This window comes from Lycorma delicatula, chromosome 1 (genome assembly GCF_047948215.1).
Source record: "Lycorma delicatula isolate Av1 chromosome 1, ASM4794821v1, whole genome shotgun sequence".
Classification (NCBI taxonomy): domain Eukaryota; kingdom Metazoa; phylum Arthropoda; class Insecta; order Hemiptera; family Fulgoridae; genus Lycorma; species Lycorma delicatula.
Genome location: NC_134455.1, coordinates 188,152,322 through 188,173,379, shown reverse-complemented (window position 1 = coordinate 188,173,379; position 21,058 = coordinate 188,152,322). Strand labels below are relative to the sequence as shown.

The following is a 21,058-nucleotide window of genomic DNA, read 5'->3' as shown; positions in this document are numbered from 1 at the left end:
GCGCACGCACATGTGTGTGTGTGTGTGTGTGTGTGTGTGTGTGTGTGTGTGTGTGTGTGTGTGTGTGTGTGTGTGTGTGTGTGTGTGTGTGTGTGTGTGTGAATTTTTTTGGGGGGATTATCAAGTTACTTTTGTCTGATATTAATTTTTTTCTTTGTTACTGTTCTATATTTATGCATTTATGCATGTGTGCACTTTTATTTATTCTTTTATTATCTTTTTCATGATTTTTGACAGATGATTTGCTGCAAAAGGTACATATATTATTAGAATTATGTCCACCTAAGGCACATTTTACTGAAAGAATTAGTGTAGAAGCACAAGCTATGTCATACATTGTAGTTGCTCTTAAACTTTTCTTTGGTTTAGATGGTGTTACAGAGAGAAGTGTCTCAGAATATGCAGATTATGTAAACAGGTACAGTATTATTTGTTTATTATCAATTAGGTAGTGTAATGTTAATTATATTTATTGTCAGAATTTTGTTTGTTAATTATGCATTTATGCCTCATTTACTATTATAAGAGCAGGGCTTTGATTTTCTAAAGTAATTTGGTTGTCGTTGGTTTCAGTACTAAAAATCCTAGTTATTGAGGTATTAAGTTAATATTGTTAGTTATAAATTGTTAAAGTGAAATGTGCAAAATGTATGCCATACTACACCTTTTACAATAAATATTAAGTAAGATTTTAATGCGTGTATTATTATTTTATTTTAAAAAAATTTTAATATTTTTATTTTCTTTGTGTAATTTGTTAAAAGAAATGATAACAAAAATGTTTAACATCATATGAAAATACAAACACTACAACAGTAGTGCTGCTTATACTGTGTCATTGACATTTAATTGATTTGATGCTACTTTCCACTTCTTTTATGCCCCAATCTTTTAAGTTTTACATAATTATTACTTCTTACATCTTCAGTTATCAGTTTTTTATATTCCAATCATTGGCTTTCTACCATAAATGATGTTTATTGTCTACCACATGAAAACCCCAAATGACCCAGTTACCAAACTAAAAAAAAAACCTAAGTTTTCTTATATATATATATGACTAACCAACCTAGTTGTCCATTGAAGAATCTTCTCTTTCCAAGATTTTACCATATGTTTCCTCTAAAGGTATCCTAATTTTAAAACCTCTTTACTTGTGCTTTCAGTTTCACTAACTTTCATTGTCCTTTTGAAATACACACTTTAAAGCCTCTCATTATTTTCTTTTCTGTTTTTCCTATTGTTCATTATTCACTAACAAGTACTGTTTCAGAAAAATATTTTTTTAAATTTATTTTTTAATTGTTATATCCCACATTTTATACTAACAGGCATACTTTTCTGAATAAAAATTCTCTTTGCTTGTTTTCCAGTATGCTTTTGATCTCTTTCATACTTTATTCATCCATTGCAATTTTCAGAACTGCTAATTTGCAGTACAAGTTGCCATTTTACTACCCAAATAACAAAATCCTGCAGTTTCTGGTGTATTTTTTTTGTCTTCAGTCATTTGACTGGTTTGATGCATATCTCCAAGATTCTCTATCTAGTGCCTGTCGTTTCATTTTGGTATACCCCCTATATCCTTCATCTCTAACAATTTGTTTTGCATATTCCAAACATTGACTACCGGCACAATTTTTCCCATCTGTCTGTAACTTCAATATCAAAGCGACTATTCTAGGATGCCTTAATATGTGGCTTATAAGTCTGTCTCTTTTTACTATATTTCTCCAAATATAACATCAAAAATGTTTTCCTGACATTTAAATTAATTTTTGATGTAGCAAGTTATATTTCTGACAAAGCTTGTTTCGCCTGTGCTATTCGGCATTTTATATCACTCCTGCTTTGTCCATTTTTAGTAATTCTTTTTCCCAAATAACAAAATTTTACTTCCATAATCTTTTCTCTTCCTATTTCTATATTCAGTGGTCCATTTAAATTATTTCTACTACATTTCATTACTTTTGTTTTGTTCTTATTTTCATGTGGTAGTTCTTGTGTAGGACTTCATCCACACCTTTCATTGTTTCTTCTAATTATATTTTACTCTCAGCTAGAATTAATTACTCCATCATCAGCAAATCATAGCATCTTTTCACCTTGCACTGTTACTCCAGATCTAAATTGTTCTTTAACATCATTAATTGCTATTTCTATGTAAAGATTAAAAAGTGATAGGGATAGGGAGTATCCTTGTCTGACTCCCTTTTTTATTACGACTTCTTTCTTATGTTCTTCGATTACTACTATTGTAGTTTGGTTCCTGTAAATGTTAGCTACCTCTATACTTGAACCCTAAATTCTTTAAAATACTGAACATTTTATTCCGTCTACATTATCAAATGCCTTTTCTAAGTCTATAAATGCCAAGTATTTTGGTTTGTTTTTCTTTAATCTTCCTTTTACTATTAATCTAAGCACTAAAATTGCTTCCCTTGTCCCTATACTTTTCCTGAAACCAAATTGGTTTTCTCTTAACACTTCTACTTTCCTCTCAATTCTTGTATACAGAATTCTAGGTAAGATTTTTGATGCTAATTGTTCTGTATTCTTCACATTTATCTGCTCCTGTTTTCTTTGATATCATGTCAATTACACTCCTTTTGAAGTCAGACGGAACTTCCCATTTTTCGTAAATATTACTTACTTATGGGGAGTATGAAGGAAATTGATCTTACACCAGAAGACACCACATACAAGATAAAATAAAATGAAATAATCAAGGATGAAAAACTTTCTTCATACTCGCCAGGAAGAAACTCACAACATGAACATTTTCAACACCAGAAAGGACACGGAGACTGGAACATATGAAAAAGTACCGGGATGACTGCAAGGCCTGAACAGTCCCTTCGAAGAGACTTAGTTAAAGGACTGGACTAAAGTGATCCTATGGGTTCATAAAAGATGGAAAAAAAGGATATTTTATTTTTCATTGTTTCAAAGTCATTTCCTCTTTGGAATTTGGTTGTGGAGATCATTCATCTGGATTACATGACCTAATTCAAAAGGCTATTAGATTAACAGCCATTACCAGATGAAATGATCATTGAAAGTCCTCCAGTTGTCTGTTTTTACCTAGTTTCATTGTTACATATTAGGCAATATGCATAATATACCCTATAGTTCTGATATTTTTAACATGATTAATTCTATTATGAATTATTTTCAGAAAACTCAAAACAAAAAATGATAATAGCAAAATCTTATTTTCATGGACAAATTGGGTTAAATTTATAGAATGTAGAAAAACAGTAATCGCACAGTTTCATTACCCAACTAGAATTTCTTTGAATAAACTATGTACATCATTTGGAGGTAGCTCTGTATTTTGTGCTTACTGGAGGAAAAAGAACTTTACTAATAGACAAACAAATGGTGAGAGTGGTTTTTATTTCTGTTTATAATTCATATCTTAAATGTAACATTTGTCTTAGATTGTACTAATTTATTTTAAGCTTTTTTTGGCACCACATTTTTACTAAAATTTTGAAGTTGAATTTCTCAAAAAAATTGTTACTACAATTTTGATAAAATTTTAATGTTTATTGTTATACAAAAAATTATATTTTTTTAGTCTTTAGTCTTATATTTTTTTATAGAATCTCCCAGTAGAAGTTATAAATAAGTCTGTAAGAAAATTGTTTGTTGGAGTTAGTGCAAGTGTGAATGTGTATGTGTGTATATTAGGAAGGGTTAAGAAATTTGTCTTTATTCAATAATCAGCAACCTCTGTTAAAGATTTGTTATATAGTTACCTTAGCAAGAATCAGAAACTGGATAGTGTCTAATCAAAATTCAAGCTAAACACTATAAGTAACAGAGAGAACAAAGATAAGGAAAAGATATGAATTGTGAACAAAGAGATTTCAAGCCATTGAACTAAAGAAACAAAAAAACACTCTAAGGAATGCTTTAAGGCCACTCCAGTGTATTCATACAGGAGAGAATGCATGATGCTGCTTGGAATCTGGTAGGTTAGTCAAATTGTTGACTATCTGCTCATCAGTCAACAATTTTTTTATTAATGAGCTCAAATAAATGCTATTACAAAGTGCTTCTTCTCCAGGTATTAAATAGCCATCAAAGAACAGGCTTAGTCATACAAGTTGCTACTGATTGATTTAATAACTTCAAAAAATGGGTGATTATCATCTGTACAAGGGAAGTCCTTTAACACTGATAAGTGTCTCTACATTGCATAAATTAATTACTTGAAAGAAATGAGCATTGTACTGTGTGGTAACAACAGAAGAGTGCTGCTACTACATTTTAATCGGCTCATGTAAACATAAAGATTTCTAATTGAAATACTGGGAGTGTATTGACTTGCAGAAAAATTTGTGACATGCTTGATGTCACAGAAAAAAATCATATTGTAGCCTTTCAGGAGCTCTTAAATCATGTTCATGATGATGAAACACTTTTTAAGAAAATCATAGTGATTAATGAAACATGACTATTACTACAAAGTCCAGTCTATAAAATGGGTTGGGAAAAGTTGGCAAGATAAAAAAAAAGTAATTTGTATTCGATCAAACATTAAGGTCATGTTGACAGTTTTTTTGACAGTAAAATTGTCTTTCATCATGAATTTTTACCTTAAGGATAGACTTTAAACTGACATTACTGTTATTGCTGCATTAAAGTTCTTAAAAGAAACGTATTAGAAGAGGCTCAAGTTTCAGACAAAACCAATGACTTCTCCACAAAAATGTGGACCCATAAATTAAATTTTATTAATCTATGAACTTAGTTGAAAAAACTGGGGTGACTATTCTTTTATGGCCTCAATACTCTCTCAATCAGAGACCTGTAGATTTTATTTTGTTTCATACACTTAAATCTATGTTAAAAAGATGAAAATTAAACATTATTGAGGAAGGGATTGGAAGAAAAATTCACCAACAGCATTGAGAGCAATTCTGCCAGCTAAAGCATTTTGTCACTCCTTGATGTGGCAAGATCATTAGAATAATTTTACCTTGAGGATGAAAAGAGTTATTAGCTCTCACGCAACCTTTAAATAATTGCATAACAAAAGTTTGGTTATTTTTTGAACAGATTTCACACAAACATATTTAGAATTACATCCCAACCCCTGTAGTGGAAGACACAACATTATATTTTCATACCTTGTGACGATTCAGACAACCCCCTGTTCCTAGCCCTGATGGGCAATGGGAAAATATTTACAATTTCAAGTAATATTAATAATTATTGATTTACTACTGCTATACGTATTTATTAATTTATAAGAAGCCAGGAAAATGATAGTAATTTTTTTTAGTTTTTCCTTTTCTGCTTTCAGCTTCAAACTCAAAATTTAAAAATGGTGAACTTAATAATCTGCTAAATGAAATGAGTTCTGTAATGACTGATGCAGATAATCTGGAATTTCCGCCTAGTCTAACACCATTGGTCACTTATACAAATGAACTATTAAATAATCATAGTGAGAAGCTTGAACCAGCAGCACGAAATATTCTTATGCAAAAATTTACTACCCATCTTCTTTTGCTACCAAACAAGTAATCCATCTATATCTATGCTTAGTTTAATTACACTCTAAACTTATATAAAATGAGTTCTAAGAACCTAAAATATATGTATGTAATTTAATCAAAATCAGATTATTTAAATTTAAAATATTCTTGATTCCAACAACATTGAACTATATTCTTACAATCCAGTGTTAGAAAAGAAGATATTCAAGAACCTATTTTTTAAACAAGGTCACAGTATGCCATCAAATGTTTACAAAAACATTATCTATATCAACAAAGAGAGTGAACACTGCATTGTGTAAGATGCAGTAAAGTAACAGATGTTATTGAAAAGTCAAGAAACACATCAGCTATAATTCACATTATTGCTGTAAAGAAAATGGCAATATGGAATATTTAGCTGCAGAGATGACTGTAGCTGAAATGTTTGAATTATATAAGCAAGAAAATGCCAGTGGAATAAGTCAGTAGGTCTTGATATACATATTTTACACACGCATTTCAATTTATGTCAGAAAAACTGAAAAAAGATTCATGTAAGATTTGCGACAAATTTAATGTTGCAAGTACGTATGTGACAAATTTAAACAAGCATTTGAAAATGACTGTAATCTGCATTTTTGCATTTTGCAATGCATTTCTGCATTTTTTCGTGCTTTGTGAAGCACGAAAAGCCAGAAATCAAATTATCAAGATGGCGAAAGAGGTCAAAAATATTGACACATTAACTTATGACTTGCAAAAAACTCTGCCTCTACCATGTATTCCTACCAATATTATTTAATATAAAAGACAAATTTGTGTGTACAATAGTGGGATATATTCAGCTAAAAAAAAGCGGTTACTTCTATGTTTGGGTAGAAAGGACTGCTGGTTGAGGTGTCCAAGAGGTCAGATCTTGTTTGTGCAAACACATTTTAAGTGATATTTTACTTGATATCACAGAACTTAATTTGTGATGGACAAAACTGCAATGTAAAAATAGTATTTCTGTTGAACACACTATTTGCTAACTTGCCCCATTTGAAAAGAATTAGATTAAAATACCTACTGTCTGGCCTCACCTATCTCGAAAATGATTCTTATTTTGGAGATGTTGAGTCGGCTCTGAAATATCAGCAATACTTATATACTTTTGGAAGATTATATTAATGTAATGGAAATCTCTAGAAAGAAAAAATAAAAGTTCTGTGTTTCTGTCATGGAGATGGAAGATTTTAAAGGCATGTGAAAAATAGAAAATGGTATTACAAATAGAAAAAAGGATTTAGATGGACAGAAAGTGAATTGGCTGAAAGTGAGGGAAATAAGATTGGATAGGAGTAAACCAATGATTCTGCAAATGAGAAAGACCTTTGATGAAAATAGCCCATACAGTTCAGTAAATATTAAAAAAAGAAGAAAGGAAGGTCAAGCCAGCAGTTATTTTATTCATCGAACCTTGTTACTCTTTGGCCTGATGGTAAACCCATCTCCACTGAGAAACTTAATGACATTCAATCAATAATGAATCTTATACCAGAGACCTACCAAGACTTTGACCTGTATTCCTAAAAGCCTGTATTCCAGAGATGGTGTTGAGATGACTTGGAAGGAATAGGAGAAATTGATTTTGACATTGAAGAGAATAATAATATTTTCAAGGAAGTAGTTTAATCCAGCATAATACAATTTTTTTCTAAACATAATATTTATATCATTTAATAAATTGTGTTTCATTTTTTTTTTATTCTAACATCTTGTAATTTTAATACATCGTACAATTATATTCACGCAAAGTATGTTTAAACTAATTATTTGTTGGGTCTGTTCATATACCTTATGTTCTAGTGATTATCTTTTAAAATAAAAGGAACCAGTTGCCATTTTGATCCATAATAGGTCTATTTTTAAGTAACAGATTTAAATTTTCATTTTTCAACTAAATAAAAATGTTTTTTAGCAATTAACAACAATCTATGAGCATAAACGTAATTACTTTATTTTATACACCATGAAAACTTTGCTTTTTTCTCTGAATGATGAAGACAGTGAGTGGTTCCATTTATATAAAGACGATCCAATTGTTCCTGAATTATTGTCACCAAACCTCATTGAAAGGAGTAAAAATGGGATGTGTATGATTTACTGTAATGGTCATAACAAAAGCCATTGTGGCTATTTCCAGGTAATTGGCTTTTGTTCTTGGAACACTAAAAATAAAATTAAACCTAATAAAAAGCAGGAACTAAAGGCAAAAATGTCTGTAAAGGTAAAAATTTTAATTTTGGATGCTTAAGGCAAACAAAAAAAAATAGAAAATAAAATAAAGCAACAAATTGTTTTATAAAGAATAAAGCAAAAAATAGTGAACTTCGAGAAATCTGGCATGATTAAGTAGAGATATTAATTGGTTAAAAAATAAATTTATTATAAACTGTTGTTTTAAAAATATAGCTATCAAAATAATAATAATCTAAGAAACAGTAGGACTCCAGTTTATCAGTATATTTGTAATAGTGCCACTTGATCTATTATTGCTATCTTTAATTGATGACCAAATTTTAACAAACTTCTTAAGTTTGTTATCCTTAGAAGTGATGTCATATTACATCTTACAAGATGTGATAAAAATGAAAAATTTTAAATGCTATTTCTTTTCAACTGAAATTGGCTTTTTCCCATGTTTAAAATGCGTTTATAATGTATATCAATATTTCAGTTATATTCTTAGCATAGTTCAAATTTGGCAACTGAGGAATTAGGATGTATTTTATTGCTAGTGACAATTTATTATATTTGAAAATTATAGAACAAAGGTTTGTGTTAAAAATGGAGTAAAGTACAGTGAAATGGTTAAGGTGTTAGAGAAGCCTTTTAGTGAGGATTTTATGTTGAAACCAATATATAACATATGAATGCCCCAACACATAACATTCAATGAAAATATTGACCAAACAGAGGGTATTATGATCAATAAACGTCAAATTGCTATTGGAGAAGTTGGTGAAGAGATAGGAATTTATGACTTGTGTGAAACAATTTTGATTGACATTTTGGGTATTAAATGAGTAAGAGCAAAATTTGCTCCAAAACTGTTGAATTTTCAACAAAATCCACATTGCAGAACAGTTGTTAGCTCACATCACATAACTGATTGACTTAGTATTACTCAAATATGTGATGAAACATGCGTGTATGGTTATGGTATTAAAACAAAGGTCCAGTCATCCCAGTGGAAACTTCCTGAAGAATCAAGACTGAGAAAAGCATGCTGAGTTCTATTGAATATTAAGGTTCTCCTTATTGTTTTTTTTTTTTCAATTATAATAGCGATGTCCATTATGAATTCTTACCATGAAGTTGTACAGTCAACAAACAGTGTTAGGAATTTGGCACCATGATAATGCTCCAACCCACACTTCACTATTAATTGGTAATTATTTAGCCAAAAATAAACATAGGTGCCAAAACTGCTGCATTCTCTAGATATAGTGACTTTTCTTGTTCCCACTGATTAAGAGAACATTAGAAGGACAGTGGTTTGTGAAGTTAGAACAAAAAATAAAAAAATTGCTAAGTAAACTTAAGATTGTACAAAAAATGCTTTATACAAATGTTTTCAGGATTACAATAAATGCTGTCATAATTGTTTCACTTTTCTAGGGAACTATTCTGAAGGAGACAATATCAGTGTAGAAGAACAAGTAGATACCTTTTGATTCAAATTAAAATTCATGGCAGAAATATGATATTTTATAATACTAAGATGTAATGCTGCATTTACCATCTCACATTCACTGTATTTTATACTCCTAAATGCAGTATGTAGTCCCGAACAACATGAATGCAGTGGAGATTTAACGTTTTTTTCATGTTATTTAATCTGCTGGATAATAAACCTTTTTAAAGTATTTGTCAACAATTTAGTAAGAAATTTGTGTTACTGTGCTGTGCCATCGCATTACTTATATAGTGTGCAGTTATTAAGTTTCCATTTTTATGTTATTTTATATTCATTATAATTATTCATTTTTATTATCAAAGAACCTATGCAATTCTTGCAGAAGTAATTATAAATTTTAATGATTATGATTAAACAGGGCTATATTGAAAACATACCATCATGGACGTATATAGTCAAAGAAGAAAGGATACATTGTATTCTCAGTTTTAAGACTATGGTTCGCTGTATAACTTTGCTATTACACTAAGTAGAGAAATGCAGAATCCAATTATTAAATTAAAGTAGTCATTTAACTTCCTAAAACTTATTTCTTTAGTCAGTTTTGTATCTGTGCATTGAAGGGCTTGATTGATGCTCTATAGCAGCGTCTATCAACCTGGGGGTTGTGGTGATATGAAGGGGGGTTACAAAATTAGCCTAGACCTTTTACATGTAAACAATAATGAAATCATTTTATGAGAAAAAATAATTTATTATAAACGTTTTACCTAAATTTATAAATACACATGTAAAGAAAATAAATTAATGGGATGATTGTGTTTGCTTTTCATTTTAAAGTATTAAATGATAAAATGATATGGACCCACATAGAACCATTTGTGGATTTATATTAGAAACGCACAAAAGCAAATTGTTATCAAGTGGTAAAAGATGATGATTCCTACATTTTAGTTTTGAGAAATGTTTGCCACATCTGTTAATTCATCATATTGAATACTAAAAAATTCACTTTAAATCACTTGCTGAATTATCTGATCGCAACATAGCCAGTCATGTCATCGATTTACGTTGATACTGTGTTGTTAGAAAGCGGGAATTGTTTTCAACTTTTTTGCTTCTTCCAAGCCTATTAAAACATTAACCATTTCAATTGTAGTAAGCAATATGACCTTTTCTGTGATTGTATGGGGTTTGGACATCTTAGCTACTCTTAATCCTACGAGATAAGATGCTTCAAAGTGTACTTTCATCACCATGGCTTGATTTACAAATAGAAACTTGTTGATTTCTCTAAGTATGTAACTTTCTTTTGAAAAATTCCAAGGGTTTGATTTTATGATCTGATTGTTTAGTTTCCAAGTCTCAAATTAATTTTGATGGCTTCATGCTTTTATCGGAGGTCTAGAAATCAAACAAAGCACTGTGACTTTACATCCAATGAGCTAAAACCATAATTTAAGTAATTATCATTGTACAATCGTCTTTTTACCAATCAATTCTCTGGATGTAAATGGCTCACTTTCTTTTTCACAAATTTATCCATTTTACATAAGAATCTAATTGAAAAAAAAAAAAACAGTTACACTTTGAATGCACACTAAAAAACCAAAACCTCAATTATTATTATTATTTTCAATGAAAGTAAGCTATTAAAAATTAAAATTTTAAAAGACACCAGATGCATGCTTCACATTCAAAACTGAACTGATGTTCTGCAAGCTCTTAACACTTCTTTTGTACTACTGAGAGCATGACGTGTTTAAATATATCATATTATGTTCGAACATGACGCTGGCAAAGTTATTATTATGCAAGGAGACTAAATTACAAGGAGCATTCATACATCAAGTTGGAACCTGTAAATGGTTATGTTTGTATACTTCATACATGCATGTTCATACCCATACTATCAACACAGGTAAATAGTTTTAATTAGGTTTCATTGGGTTGGGGTTGGTAAAATATTGATTAAATTTTTTTTTACTTTTTAGAGGTTGTGGAGCTAAAAAGTTTGAGAGTCACTGCTCTATAGAAACCAGTTTGGAAATGTATCTATTAAAAATCTTGGAGAGTTAATATATAATACACTTTTTGAATTTAAAAAGTTTTTGAAAGTTTTTCATAGGAATAGTAAACATTTATTATGTCTTAAGTTTTTAGAATAGAAAAGTTTCCTTGATCGTTGAAAGTTACTGCCGTTAGTCTTCATTACGGTAAACTTTTATCTTATTCCTATGTAAAGGGAAAATCAAATAGGATGTGATGGCCATTGGAGATAGTGTTAACTTTTAACTTCAACTTATACTATTGTATTATTTTCTATTTCATAGATAAGGTAGAAATTTGGTTTAATTTTTTGGTACTTCTAAGTGTTAGTTTTTTATTTAAATAATTTCTTTGTTTTGTTTTAGTATTTTTTTTTTTACTAGGAGGGTCATTCAATAATTAGACACAATTGACTGTCTCTGATTATTAAACAATCCTCTTAACATCAACTACAGATGATGTTGTTTAACCATGAAATGGGCATAAAACTTTTAGCGGTTTTGTTTTTGCTAAAAACTGTCTGAAAATCAACACTTAGTTTGTAAATTTTTTTTTGAACATTTTCGTTTCTATTTTATTTCAATAAACATTTAGCATAGCACATTATTTTTATATAAAACAAATATTAAAAGGTGTGTAGAAATTTCTGCTAATCAGGAGTACAATATGTACCTTCTTCTTTGGCTAAATACATCCATGGTGGTATATATTTTCAGTATTGGTCTGTTTAATCATAAATGAGTACCAAACAATATCCTTCATCTTCTATTATTACTATGGCTGATGTGTTAAGATAGCAGATTGTGCATTTGGATTTTTTTTTCCACTGCATTTTATTACACTTAGAGAAGTGAAAAGATTAAATGTATTTATATTATTACTATTTTTAAAACTAGATTCTGCAGCCTTACAGAGCAAGCTGTTGTAACAGTTGTTTGGCAGTGATACTTATCACTTCCTTAACCAGCTAAATAAAAATAAAGCATTTGATTTGTGTACCTTGTGAATCTATAATTTATTTTCACTTAAATGTATATTCACTTTTATATTTAAATGTATATTTTTTGGTTTTTAAATTTAACTCATTTTATTTTTCATTTTAAATTTAACTCTTTTTATTAATTTTGTGGATTGTAATTGTAGTGATTGTTTGTTGTAGATACCAACAATTTGAAAGTGATCATATAAACTTAACTGTTCACAATTCTAGATTGAGAAGTGTGGAGGAAATACCACTGTTAGATTTACTATCTCTTCCTTCTGTTTTTAATAACGTTGCTGTTAATGAATTAATAATAAAGACATCTAAGAAGCGTAAGCGGTCATCAGATCATGAATTATCTGAAATTACTAATAATCTTTTAAAGAAAAGATTAATTGAAGTAAATGATTGTAAAGTGAAGGGAGTAACTAATGATTTAATTGATAATGAAAGTATACAAAATGTTAAATGCAAATCGTTTCTTTTAAGTAAACCATACAAGCATTATTGGTTATTACACGGAAAGTTTTACAATCCTTCTAGACCTGTTACATTAGAAAAATTTGATGAAATTGCCAGAAAAATGTTTTCATCTACTTTTTTATGGTTATTAAAGGAATGTTGTAGAATAATAAATGTCTGTCCTAAAGATTTATATAGTGAAGTTGTACGTATTGAGGTAATGCTTATGAAAATTTAACTTTTTTGTTAAATATTGTGTGATAATAAATTATTTTTTTAAAAAATTGCCAACGAATTTCATTTTTAATACCGAAACATGATAATATTATTTTTGGTGTTTATAGCAACAGTAGAATCAGCATTTTCAACCTTGTAGAGCAGAATTTCACATAACACATAAAAATCGTGAATAAAAAGTAGATTTGATAAAATAAAAAAAACATATTAAATGTATGAGTTCAATGTAAATCAAACATACTAAACTCAGCTATACACTAAAGAGTTCTCAGCTGTGTCAAAATGCTACCATCAATCAAAGCACCATCTACAACACAACTTCAGTAAACTAACTAGAAAATCTAGTTAGATGTTCAGGAACACTTTAGAAAGTAAGCTTTTAAAAGATATAAAAAAACTTTTATAAAAAAAAGTTGTTTTACTTACATTATCAGCTGCATTACATATTCATTTATTCATCTCAAATGACATTACAAACTTCATAAAATGTAATATAACTTATCATGCATTTATTTACTTTATTTAAATTAAGTATTTTAAACTTCTATTCAGTTAAATTAAAATTTAAACAAAATTTAAAAATTAAATTGTAAAAGTTTTTACATATGTAAAATTATGACATCGAGGCATAAAATCAAATTAAAATTAAAATCAAATAAAAATATAATTTTAAGTAAAGGAATTATGCATGTTGTCCATTTAACTGAACTTACTTTTCTATACTGATTGAAATATTTTAAATTATACATCACACTATCAAAATAGATGTTGGTGGTACAGTCTATTGCAGCTTTTAAAATACTGTCACTGCATAATTCTGTCTGAAGGTTTATCATATTAAATTTAATTTTATGTTTTGTATATATATATAATTAATTTAAATCACACTCGTGGATTTGCCAAGTTTAACACAAAACTTGAACGCACAATGTTGCTCTAAATTCCAATGCTCCATTTTCATAACACACAACTTCACTGATGGCGCTGTCAAAAATAATGTGTTGGCTGAACAGAGTTGAAACTCGTACTTAGCATGTGGAATGGATGAACAAACCGGTCTAGCACAGACCAGTAGACACAGCGTTACCAGATCGCTTGCAGTGTTACCAATCTCATTACTTTTCTCACACACCTCGTGTATATATATATATATATATATACACAGTATCTTTCTTAAATGTCTAATCCCTTACTATGTATATTCATATTATATTTTATAATTTCTAGTATTTTAAAATTTGTTCTAATATCAGACAGATATATGTTTATTCTTAAACAGATGATCAGATACATGAGAGAAATCCAGTTTGCCTCTTTTATAATTTCTAAAGGGTGTCCCCAAGGCAGTGTGATAGGCTCTCTGCTTTGGGTTGAGGAGTTTGACTCTCTCATGTGGCTAAGGTTGCTCAGTGGATGTTGTGTTGCTGGTTATGCTGATGGGCTTTTGCTGGTCAAAGGAGACTTGCGGAAGGAGGTCGAATTCCAGGCAACCCAAGCTTGTAGAGTATCAACACAAAATGGTATTTAGCTCTTAGAAGATCACCATGCTGCTGAAGGGCTGTATTTCTCATGATACAGTTCTGGTTACTGCAGGTGTAAAACCAATTGATGTCATTGCATCAGAACATTAGTTATATTACGCTGTGAAGAAGTTGGGTGAACTGACTGCGCAGTGTATTCAAGAAATAGAGGCTAAACGTTTTGGTATTTGACAAGACAGGTGGGATGAGATGGCAGATGGGCGGTATATGCACCGTCTCTTTCCAGACATAAGGGCGTTGGTAGTCGCCTCATGGATCTCTGTGAACCGGCATGTGACTTAGTTCCTTTCAGGATATGGCACATTTCAGGTCAGGCTGGCTCAGTTTGGCTTGTTGGGTCAGTGTCCTCAATGTTTAGTATCAGATGATGCTAAGATTAGCATAGTATGGCCTGATAGAGGCTGTACTGACAAATATGATAATCAGGTATTGAGGGTTTAGAAAATGATGCCTCTGGTAAAGCCCATCAGGGCTAGGAATGAAGGGATTAGTGTGGCGACCAGGATCGTAACAAGGGGGTCTTCCCATATTGGTCAGGTCCTTCCTCTAAATCTTGTCAGCAGAAATTCAATGTGTGGAAATTCATGTGCTGTAAGTCTGCTCAAAATATGAGTTAGGCTTGCAGAGGTGGTCAGGGAGTTTGAGGGTGTTTGTTTGAATCAGGATCTGCTGGCTAACTGGAATTTAGAGATGAGTGGCACATTGTTGAAAGATTTTTGGCGCTTGAAAGGACTGTAGAGGGTGTTTAGTGTAGAATAGTAGCCTGGTTGGCTAGGGGCCTGCTTGGGTGCTTTTCTGCCAGTGGTGCATTTGGCAATTGTGCCTGGTTGTTGTTTGGTATGTTTGTGGTTGATTTATAGCTAATTTTGGATGCTTTGGTTTGGTAGGTCAAAAGTCCAATGTTGTGAACAATTTTTGAGGGTACGGATTGAATATTTTGTTACAGCACAATATGTAAATTTTTATTAGTTATAAGTTTTTTTCCGATTCGGTTTAGGTGAGTTTGAAAAATATCTTTTGTTAATTGGTGGGTTTTAACACAGATAAAAATATCTTTTGAGGAATAAAATCGGGACCATTTGCATTGGTTCAATCCTGATAGAGGCCATACTGACAAATATGATAATCAGGTATTGAGGTGGTGGGGGTAACCTCCGTCATACGACTACTTGTGTGATACAACAAAGGGGAAGATGCGTTAGACATTCACGGTTGAACAGCAGTCGTGGAAGAAGTTATAGAGTATTATGGCTTCCTCGGCAATCGCAATGAGTTTATAGTTAAAGAATTCGCTTTCGTCGGCGATGGATGATATATGATTCTTCATTTTCATTCACCGTACCCAAGGAGTGAGTTGAAGTCGAAATACAGGCGGATGGCCGCTTGGTTAGATAGAAAATTTCACAAAATAGATTGGGATTACGGTGATGCTGTATTCAGTGCTGATGTTATGAAAGCGCAGTGTTCAGAATTCGCTACAATATACACCAAGGGACTGGAGAAAGCTGAATTCCTTCGTCGATTTCATGACGATATTCGGATGATAACAGAAGACGCGCCGAAGCCGAGTTCGAGTTACATTCTAAATTGTCCATATCACAACCACTATACAAGTGGATAATGTGTGTTACATACTGGTTGTTTCTACATGGAATGTAGAATTAGTTATTTAAAGAGCCGTTTGATCTGGTCAGAGAGGCCGTTCGTTTGCGATTGTTTGAAAACACAAACGCAGAAAACAAAGAATTGGCCAAGAACGGTTATTACTATTCTTTCAACGAGTTGTGAATAAGATGTTGTTGATGCATTGAACTGATCAACTCACACAGTTTACCGCATTGTAAGAACAAGAACGTCATCAAGGAAAACACTCCGCTTTCATTCGAGTCTATTGTACCATGAAGACTATCGCTATAGATCTCAGCTTGCGGATGAATCCACATCCTTGGTTAAATATCTCAATTATAGTTGTAGCCTTCCATCTTAGCTTAAATCCTGGAATATTATTTATGCTTGCATTGGATCAGATACAAACATTTGCAAGAAAATTACAAAAATAAAAAATAATACCAAAAATTAAAAAAAATACAAAAAAGAGATTCGAGTGTTTTATAGTAGGCCTTTCTCAGGGAGAGATTTCATTCATGAAAAAGATCTCAACGCACTGGGGTTGCTACCTCCTGGGTGGTGTGAAAACGCAACCAATAAAAGGGGTCTGATGGACGAATGTAGTCGCAGTTTAACGATGGATGTTGATATAGCCGCATTGGTGTGGTTAGAGTTTTCCTACACCGTTGTGTAAGAACATTGCGACATTGATGAAAATTAATAACGCAACATTTTCGCACGCTTTAAGTACAAATATTGACATAGATCGTTTCAATACGGTTATTGTAAGTTTCAATTATAACATCACCTATGATGAAATTCACAGTGGGTTGCAAGAATATCTTGATAGTTTGAAGATTGATACTATTGACGGAATGTGTAGACATTTTATTGGTGGCGGTGGGGGTAACACTACTAACCCAGGTTAATCTTTTGTACGGTCATCGAGTAATAGGAATCTATCCGTAGTCCCTGCAAGAAACAGTGCACCCCTTCGGGAGCTGTTGTGCGAAAAAAATTTTAATTACTATGGGAGAGTCCTCCGTTCGCTATTAGAGTTATCGATTACGACGAACTCTACCGGCTATTTTGTACGATTGCCGAGAGGAGTGGGAGTAAGGTAGAATATGAAATAAATGTCTATAAAAAACTTTGTCAATCATTCGAGTGTGAGCTCTATGAATGTGATGATGGACGCCATATCATTTATTAACGTTTTCAACGATGAAGATTTTTTGACGTGAAAACGTCTTATAAGTCGATGAACGCCGGCAGCACGCACGAAAAAGCATGACTCATTACCCCGTTCCGCCTGAGCCGAGCGTACGAGCAAGAGAAAGGCACGATCGGCCTAACCGTTCGGTTTGTGCCGCATCTATCTCTCTTCCACTCGATTTCAAATTAACAATTTATTGTCATTGATTTGATTTCAGTTTATTTCTCTAATTAATTATTCATGATTATGTTTAAACAGATTATTTAAGTTAAACTTGCAAAAACTATAAATAATATTTAAAAATTGAATATTAATGTTTTTTAACCAGAATTTCGATTTACTTAACACGAGTTTTAAAAATATTTAGAAGTTTTAATGACAAGTTGAACCGCCTAACCGTCGTGCAATGGAATATACTATCATGTCAAGCAGGTTTTAGCGGGCTTTTCAAAAACAGCAATTTCATGAATTTGATTTATGATTTCAATTTCATCGTTTTAAATTGACACTTTGTCAACATTGATTTGATTAAGGTTTATTTCTATAGCAAATTGTTCATAATTATTTTTGAACAAATCATTCAATTTAAAATTGCAAAAATTATTAATATTAATTATTATTATTATTATTAAATGAAATTAAAAATGGAATATTAACGTATTTCATTAGCTAATTAAACAATCACTTCGATTCAATTTGTTTGTTTAAACAAGTAATTTTTTAAAACATCCAAATCATAGCGCCCGCGACTAGTGGTGGGATAAACGATTCTTTTTCAGGAATCGATTCTTTCGATTCAATTCTCAGAAAGGATTCGTAAAAAAGAATCGTTCGTCCGATTCAATGATTCTTTTCCTTTCCACCACTACTAGAGTTGTAAACTCTAATGTGCATGCTCTCTTTCTCTTCTTCACCAAGTGTAGCAGTTGATCTCTTCGTACTGCTGTTCGATTCAACTGATGCGTACATACTAAATGTCTTCGATTCTTTTCTATTCAACTCATTCGACTCTTGCTTTTCAACTCTTATTCAACTCTCCGATTCTTTCTTTTCAACTCTTATTCGACTCCTAGTAAATATCTGATTCTTTTGCAGTTCAATACGATGTTTAGTAATATAAACTTAGTAGCCTATCACTTCTAATACGCATGCTCTATTCCCTTCCATCTACTCAACGATTCTCCTTATTTCATCTCTTATTCGATTCCTTTTCGAAAACAAGCTTATATCAACAAACCTCATCGCTAAACAGAGAAGGGAAAATTTAAACTGTTACGCCCACGTTCTATATGACATCATTATTCTTTTTCTTTTAATTTCATTCCGGCGGGAAGCTATGTTGCACAATATTAATTACTATCGTTCTTTTGCGCATACTGTCGTGCTCAAGATATATTTTACAATTATTCTTAGTAGACGGATAAAAGACGACAGTCGATTCTGTTTTCATGGTGAATTTTCTTTGCGTGTTCTATTTAGAGTTGTGTTTTTAGTTTGTTTATATTTTTTTTTATTTGGGCCTACTCAGTTTCGTAAGATTTTTTTTACTTTACATAATCAGAAGACGATTTTTTTTCTAAATGTTTATCGATATTATTTTTTTAAATCATTAGTTTTTACGTAAGTAGATATTTTATAAGCACTTTTAAAAAATAAAATTTTGTTTTTAAATTTATAAACATGAGCTGCAGAAAAAGAAGTCACATCTGGACTTGCTTTTCCGAAGCAAGCCCTGGAAAAGCTTTGTGTAATTTTTGCCGTAGTTCAGTATCCTATGCTGGTGGGACGACTAGTAATCTATCTCGTCATATTAAAATTAAACACCCAGGAGTTGTTATTTCAAGACAAAAAAATCTTTGTCTTGATTATGTTTCAGAAATCCATTATAACTTAAATCCTACTACGTCTACTGCGACTGAACCAAATGAATCGCAGCAATTAGCCCTTAAATTAACAAACCTTGTTGAATCGCCTAATCCTTCTTCTGTTCTTCCAATAACATCTTTGTCCTAAAAAAAAAAAAAAACATAACAGTTGTCTCTTACTTCCTTTGTTACAAAACCTGTCCCTCAAAGTAAAAGCCGAGCGTTAGATATTCAATTAATTAGGTTAATAACTAAAAAATATCAACCTATTTCACTCGTTGAGGATGAAGAATTCAAGAAGTTTGTGTATATGTTAAATCCTGGGTATTCGCTTCCTTGTCGGAAAACAATTACAAGTAGTTCAATTCCACAATTATATGATAGAATTTCTTGTGAGATTCGTAAGTCATTATATAATATAGAAGCATGCGCAATAACCACTGACAGTTTGACATCAGCTTCAAATAATAATTATATGGCCATAACTGTCCATTTCATTGACCATGATTGCAATTTAAAAACCCAATTACTTACTTGTATGGAAATCTGCAGTCAACATACGGCTGAAAACATTGCCATTGAATTACAAGGTAAATTCAATGAGTGGGCTATTACTGACAAAATAGAAGCGGTTGTTAGTGACAATGCAGCAAATTTAAAAGCTGCTATTCGCAATTGTCAGCTACGCCATATTCCTTGCTTAGCCCATACAATTAATTTAATTGTCCAAGCTGCAGTGTCTGAAGTAAAACCAATTGTAGTAAAATCGATGGCAATTGTCGAATTTTTTAAACGAAGTTCTCATGCTGCCACCAAATTGCAAAACATGCAGCGACAAATGGATTTTAAAGAATTAAAATTAAAACAGGAAGTGCCTACCGGCTGGAACTCACTCCTGCAGATGTTTAATAGATTATTAGAAACAAAAGAACCACTAATTTCGACTATCGCTTTGGTGAATCCTATTCTAAATAATATTTCATTTGATGAGTGGACAGTTATAGCTGAAATGTGCAAATAATTGAAAATATAATATAACTATTGAAATAAGTTCTCAAAAAACTGTCACTATTTCAAAAATCTGTTTATTGGCGCGAGCGATGATAAGACATGTACTTAAGATTAAATCTTCTACTCAGAATTCTGAAATCGTTAAAGTATGTAACAAGATGTTAAACCAACTGCAACATAGATTTAAGGATGTTGAAAATAATAATATTTTGCTTGAAAGCATGCTATTAGATCCTCGCTTTAAAAAACAAGGCTTTAAAGATGAAGCATCTTACCAAAATGCTTACACAAAACTTTCACATAAAGTTCGAAGTATTCAGATCGAAAAAGGCGATAGGTTTGAAACCGAACAAGAAATTATTGAACCCTCCATTTCAACTGCATGGGAAGATTTTGATAAAAAGTAACACCAATTTTAACTAATTCAAACCCTACAGTAGCAGGAATTTTAGAGCTAGATAAATATATAAATGAACCGCTCATCTCAAGAATACAAAATCCTCTCTCTTGGTGGAAAGAAAGGCGGTTAATTTATCCAAGATTATTTAAAATAATGCAAACTAGACTTTGCATTCCTGCAACCTCTGTTCCCTGTGAACGAATTTTTTCAAAAGCGGGACAGTTAATAACAGAAAGGCGAAATAGACATGGATCAAAGAATTTCGAAAAAATTATATTTCTACATGTAAAATACTATAAATTTTATTTGAAAGGTATTAACTAATTATTTATTTTGCTTAATTATTATTTTTAAAAACAAAATTTTTTTTGTGTGTGTGCAACTGTGCGCATAGTAGTAAAATCATAAAGTAAATTTAAAATAACATCGATGTGATAAAAAAAAAACAAAGACGGGATCAATGGATCGCTCAAAAATAAGGTATGGTACAAGCTATATTATTTTAAATTA

The 21,058-nt window shown here is 31.3% G+C and overlaps 1 protein-coding gene across 4 annotated transcripts in view; it reads left to right on the top strand.

Annotated features, from left to right (window-relative positions):
• Positions 1–12,954, top strand: part of TAF1B (TATA box-binding protein-associated factor RNA polymerase I subunit B) — a 51,291-nt gene extending 38,337 nt beyond the window's left edge. For 3 of the 4 annotated variants that reach the window (XM_075368460.1, XM_075368430.1, XM_075368440.1), the window contains 4 exons: positions 238–418; positions 3,179–3,384; positions 5,318–5,537; positions 12,386–12,954. In XM_075368460.1, coding sequence (XP_075224575.1) covers positions 238–418; positions 3,179–3,384; positions 5,318–5,537; positions 12,386–12,908 — 1,130 coding nt within the window. In that variant the 3' untranslated portion in view covers positions 12,909–12,954. The remainder of the gene's footprint in view (positions 1–237; positions 419–3,178; positions 3,385–5,317; positions 5,538–12,385) is intronic. The other variant, XM_075368450.1, reaches the window with a different exon arrangement.
• The last annotated feature ends 8,104 nt before the right edge of the window (positions 12,955–21,058 follow it).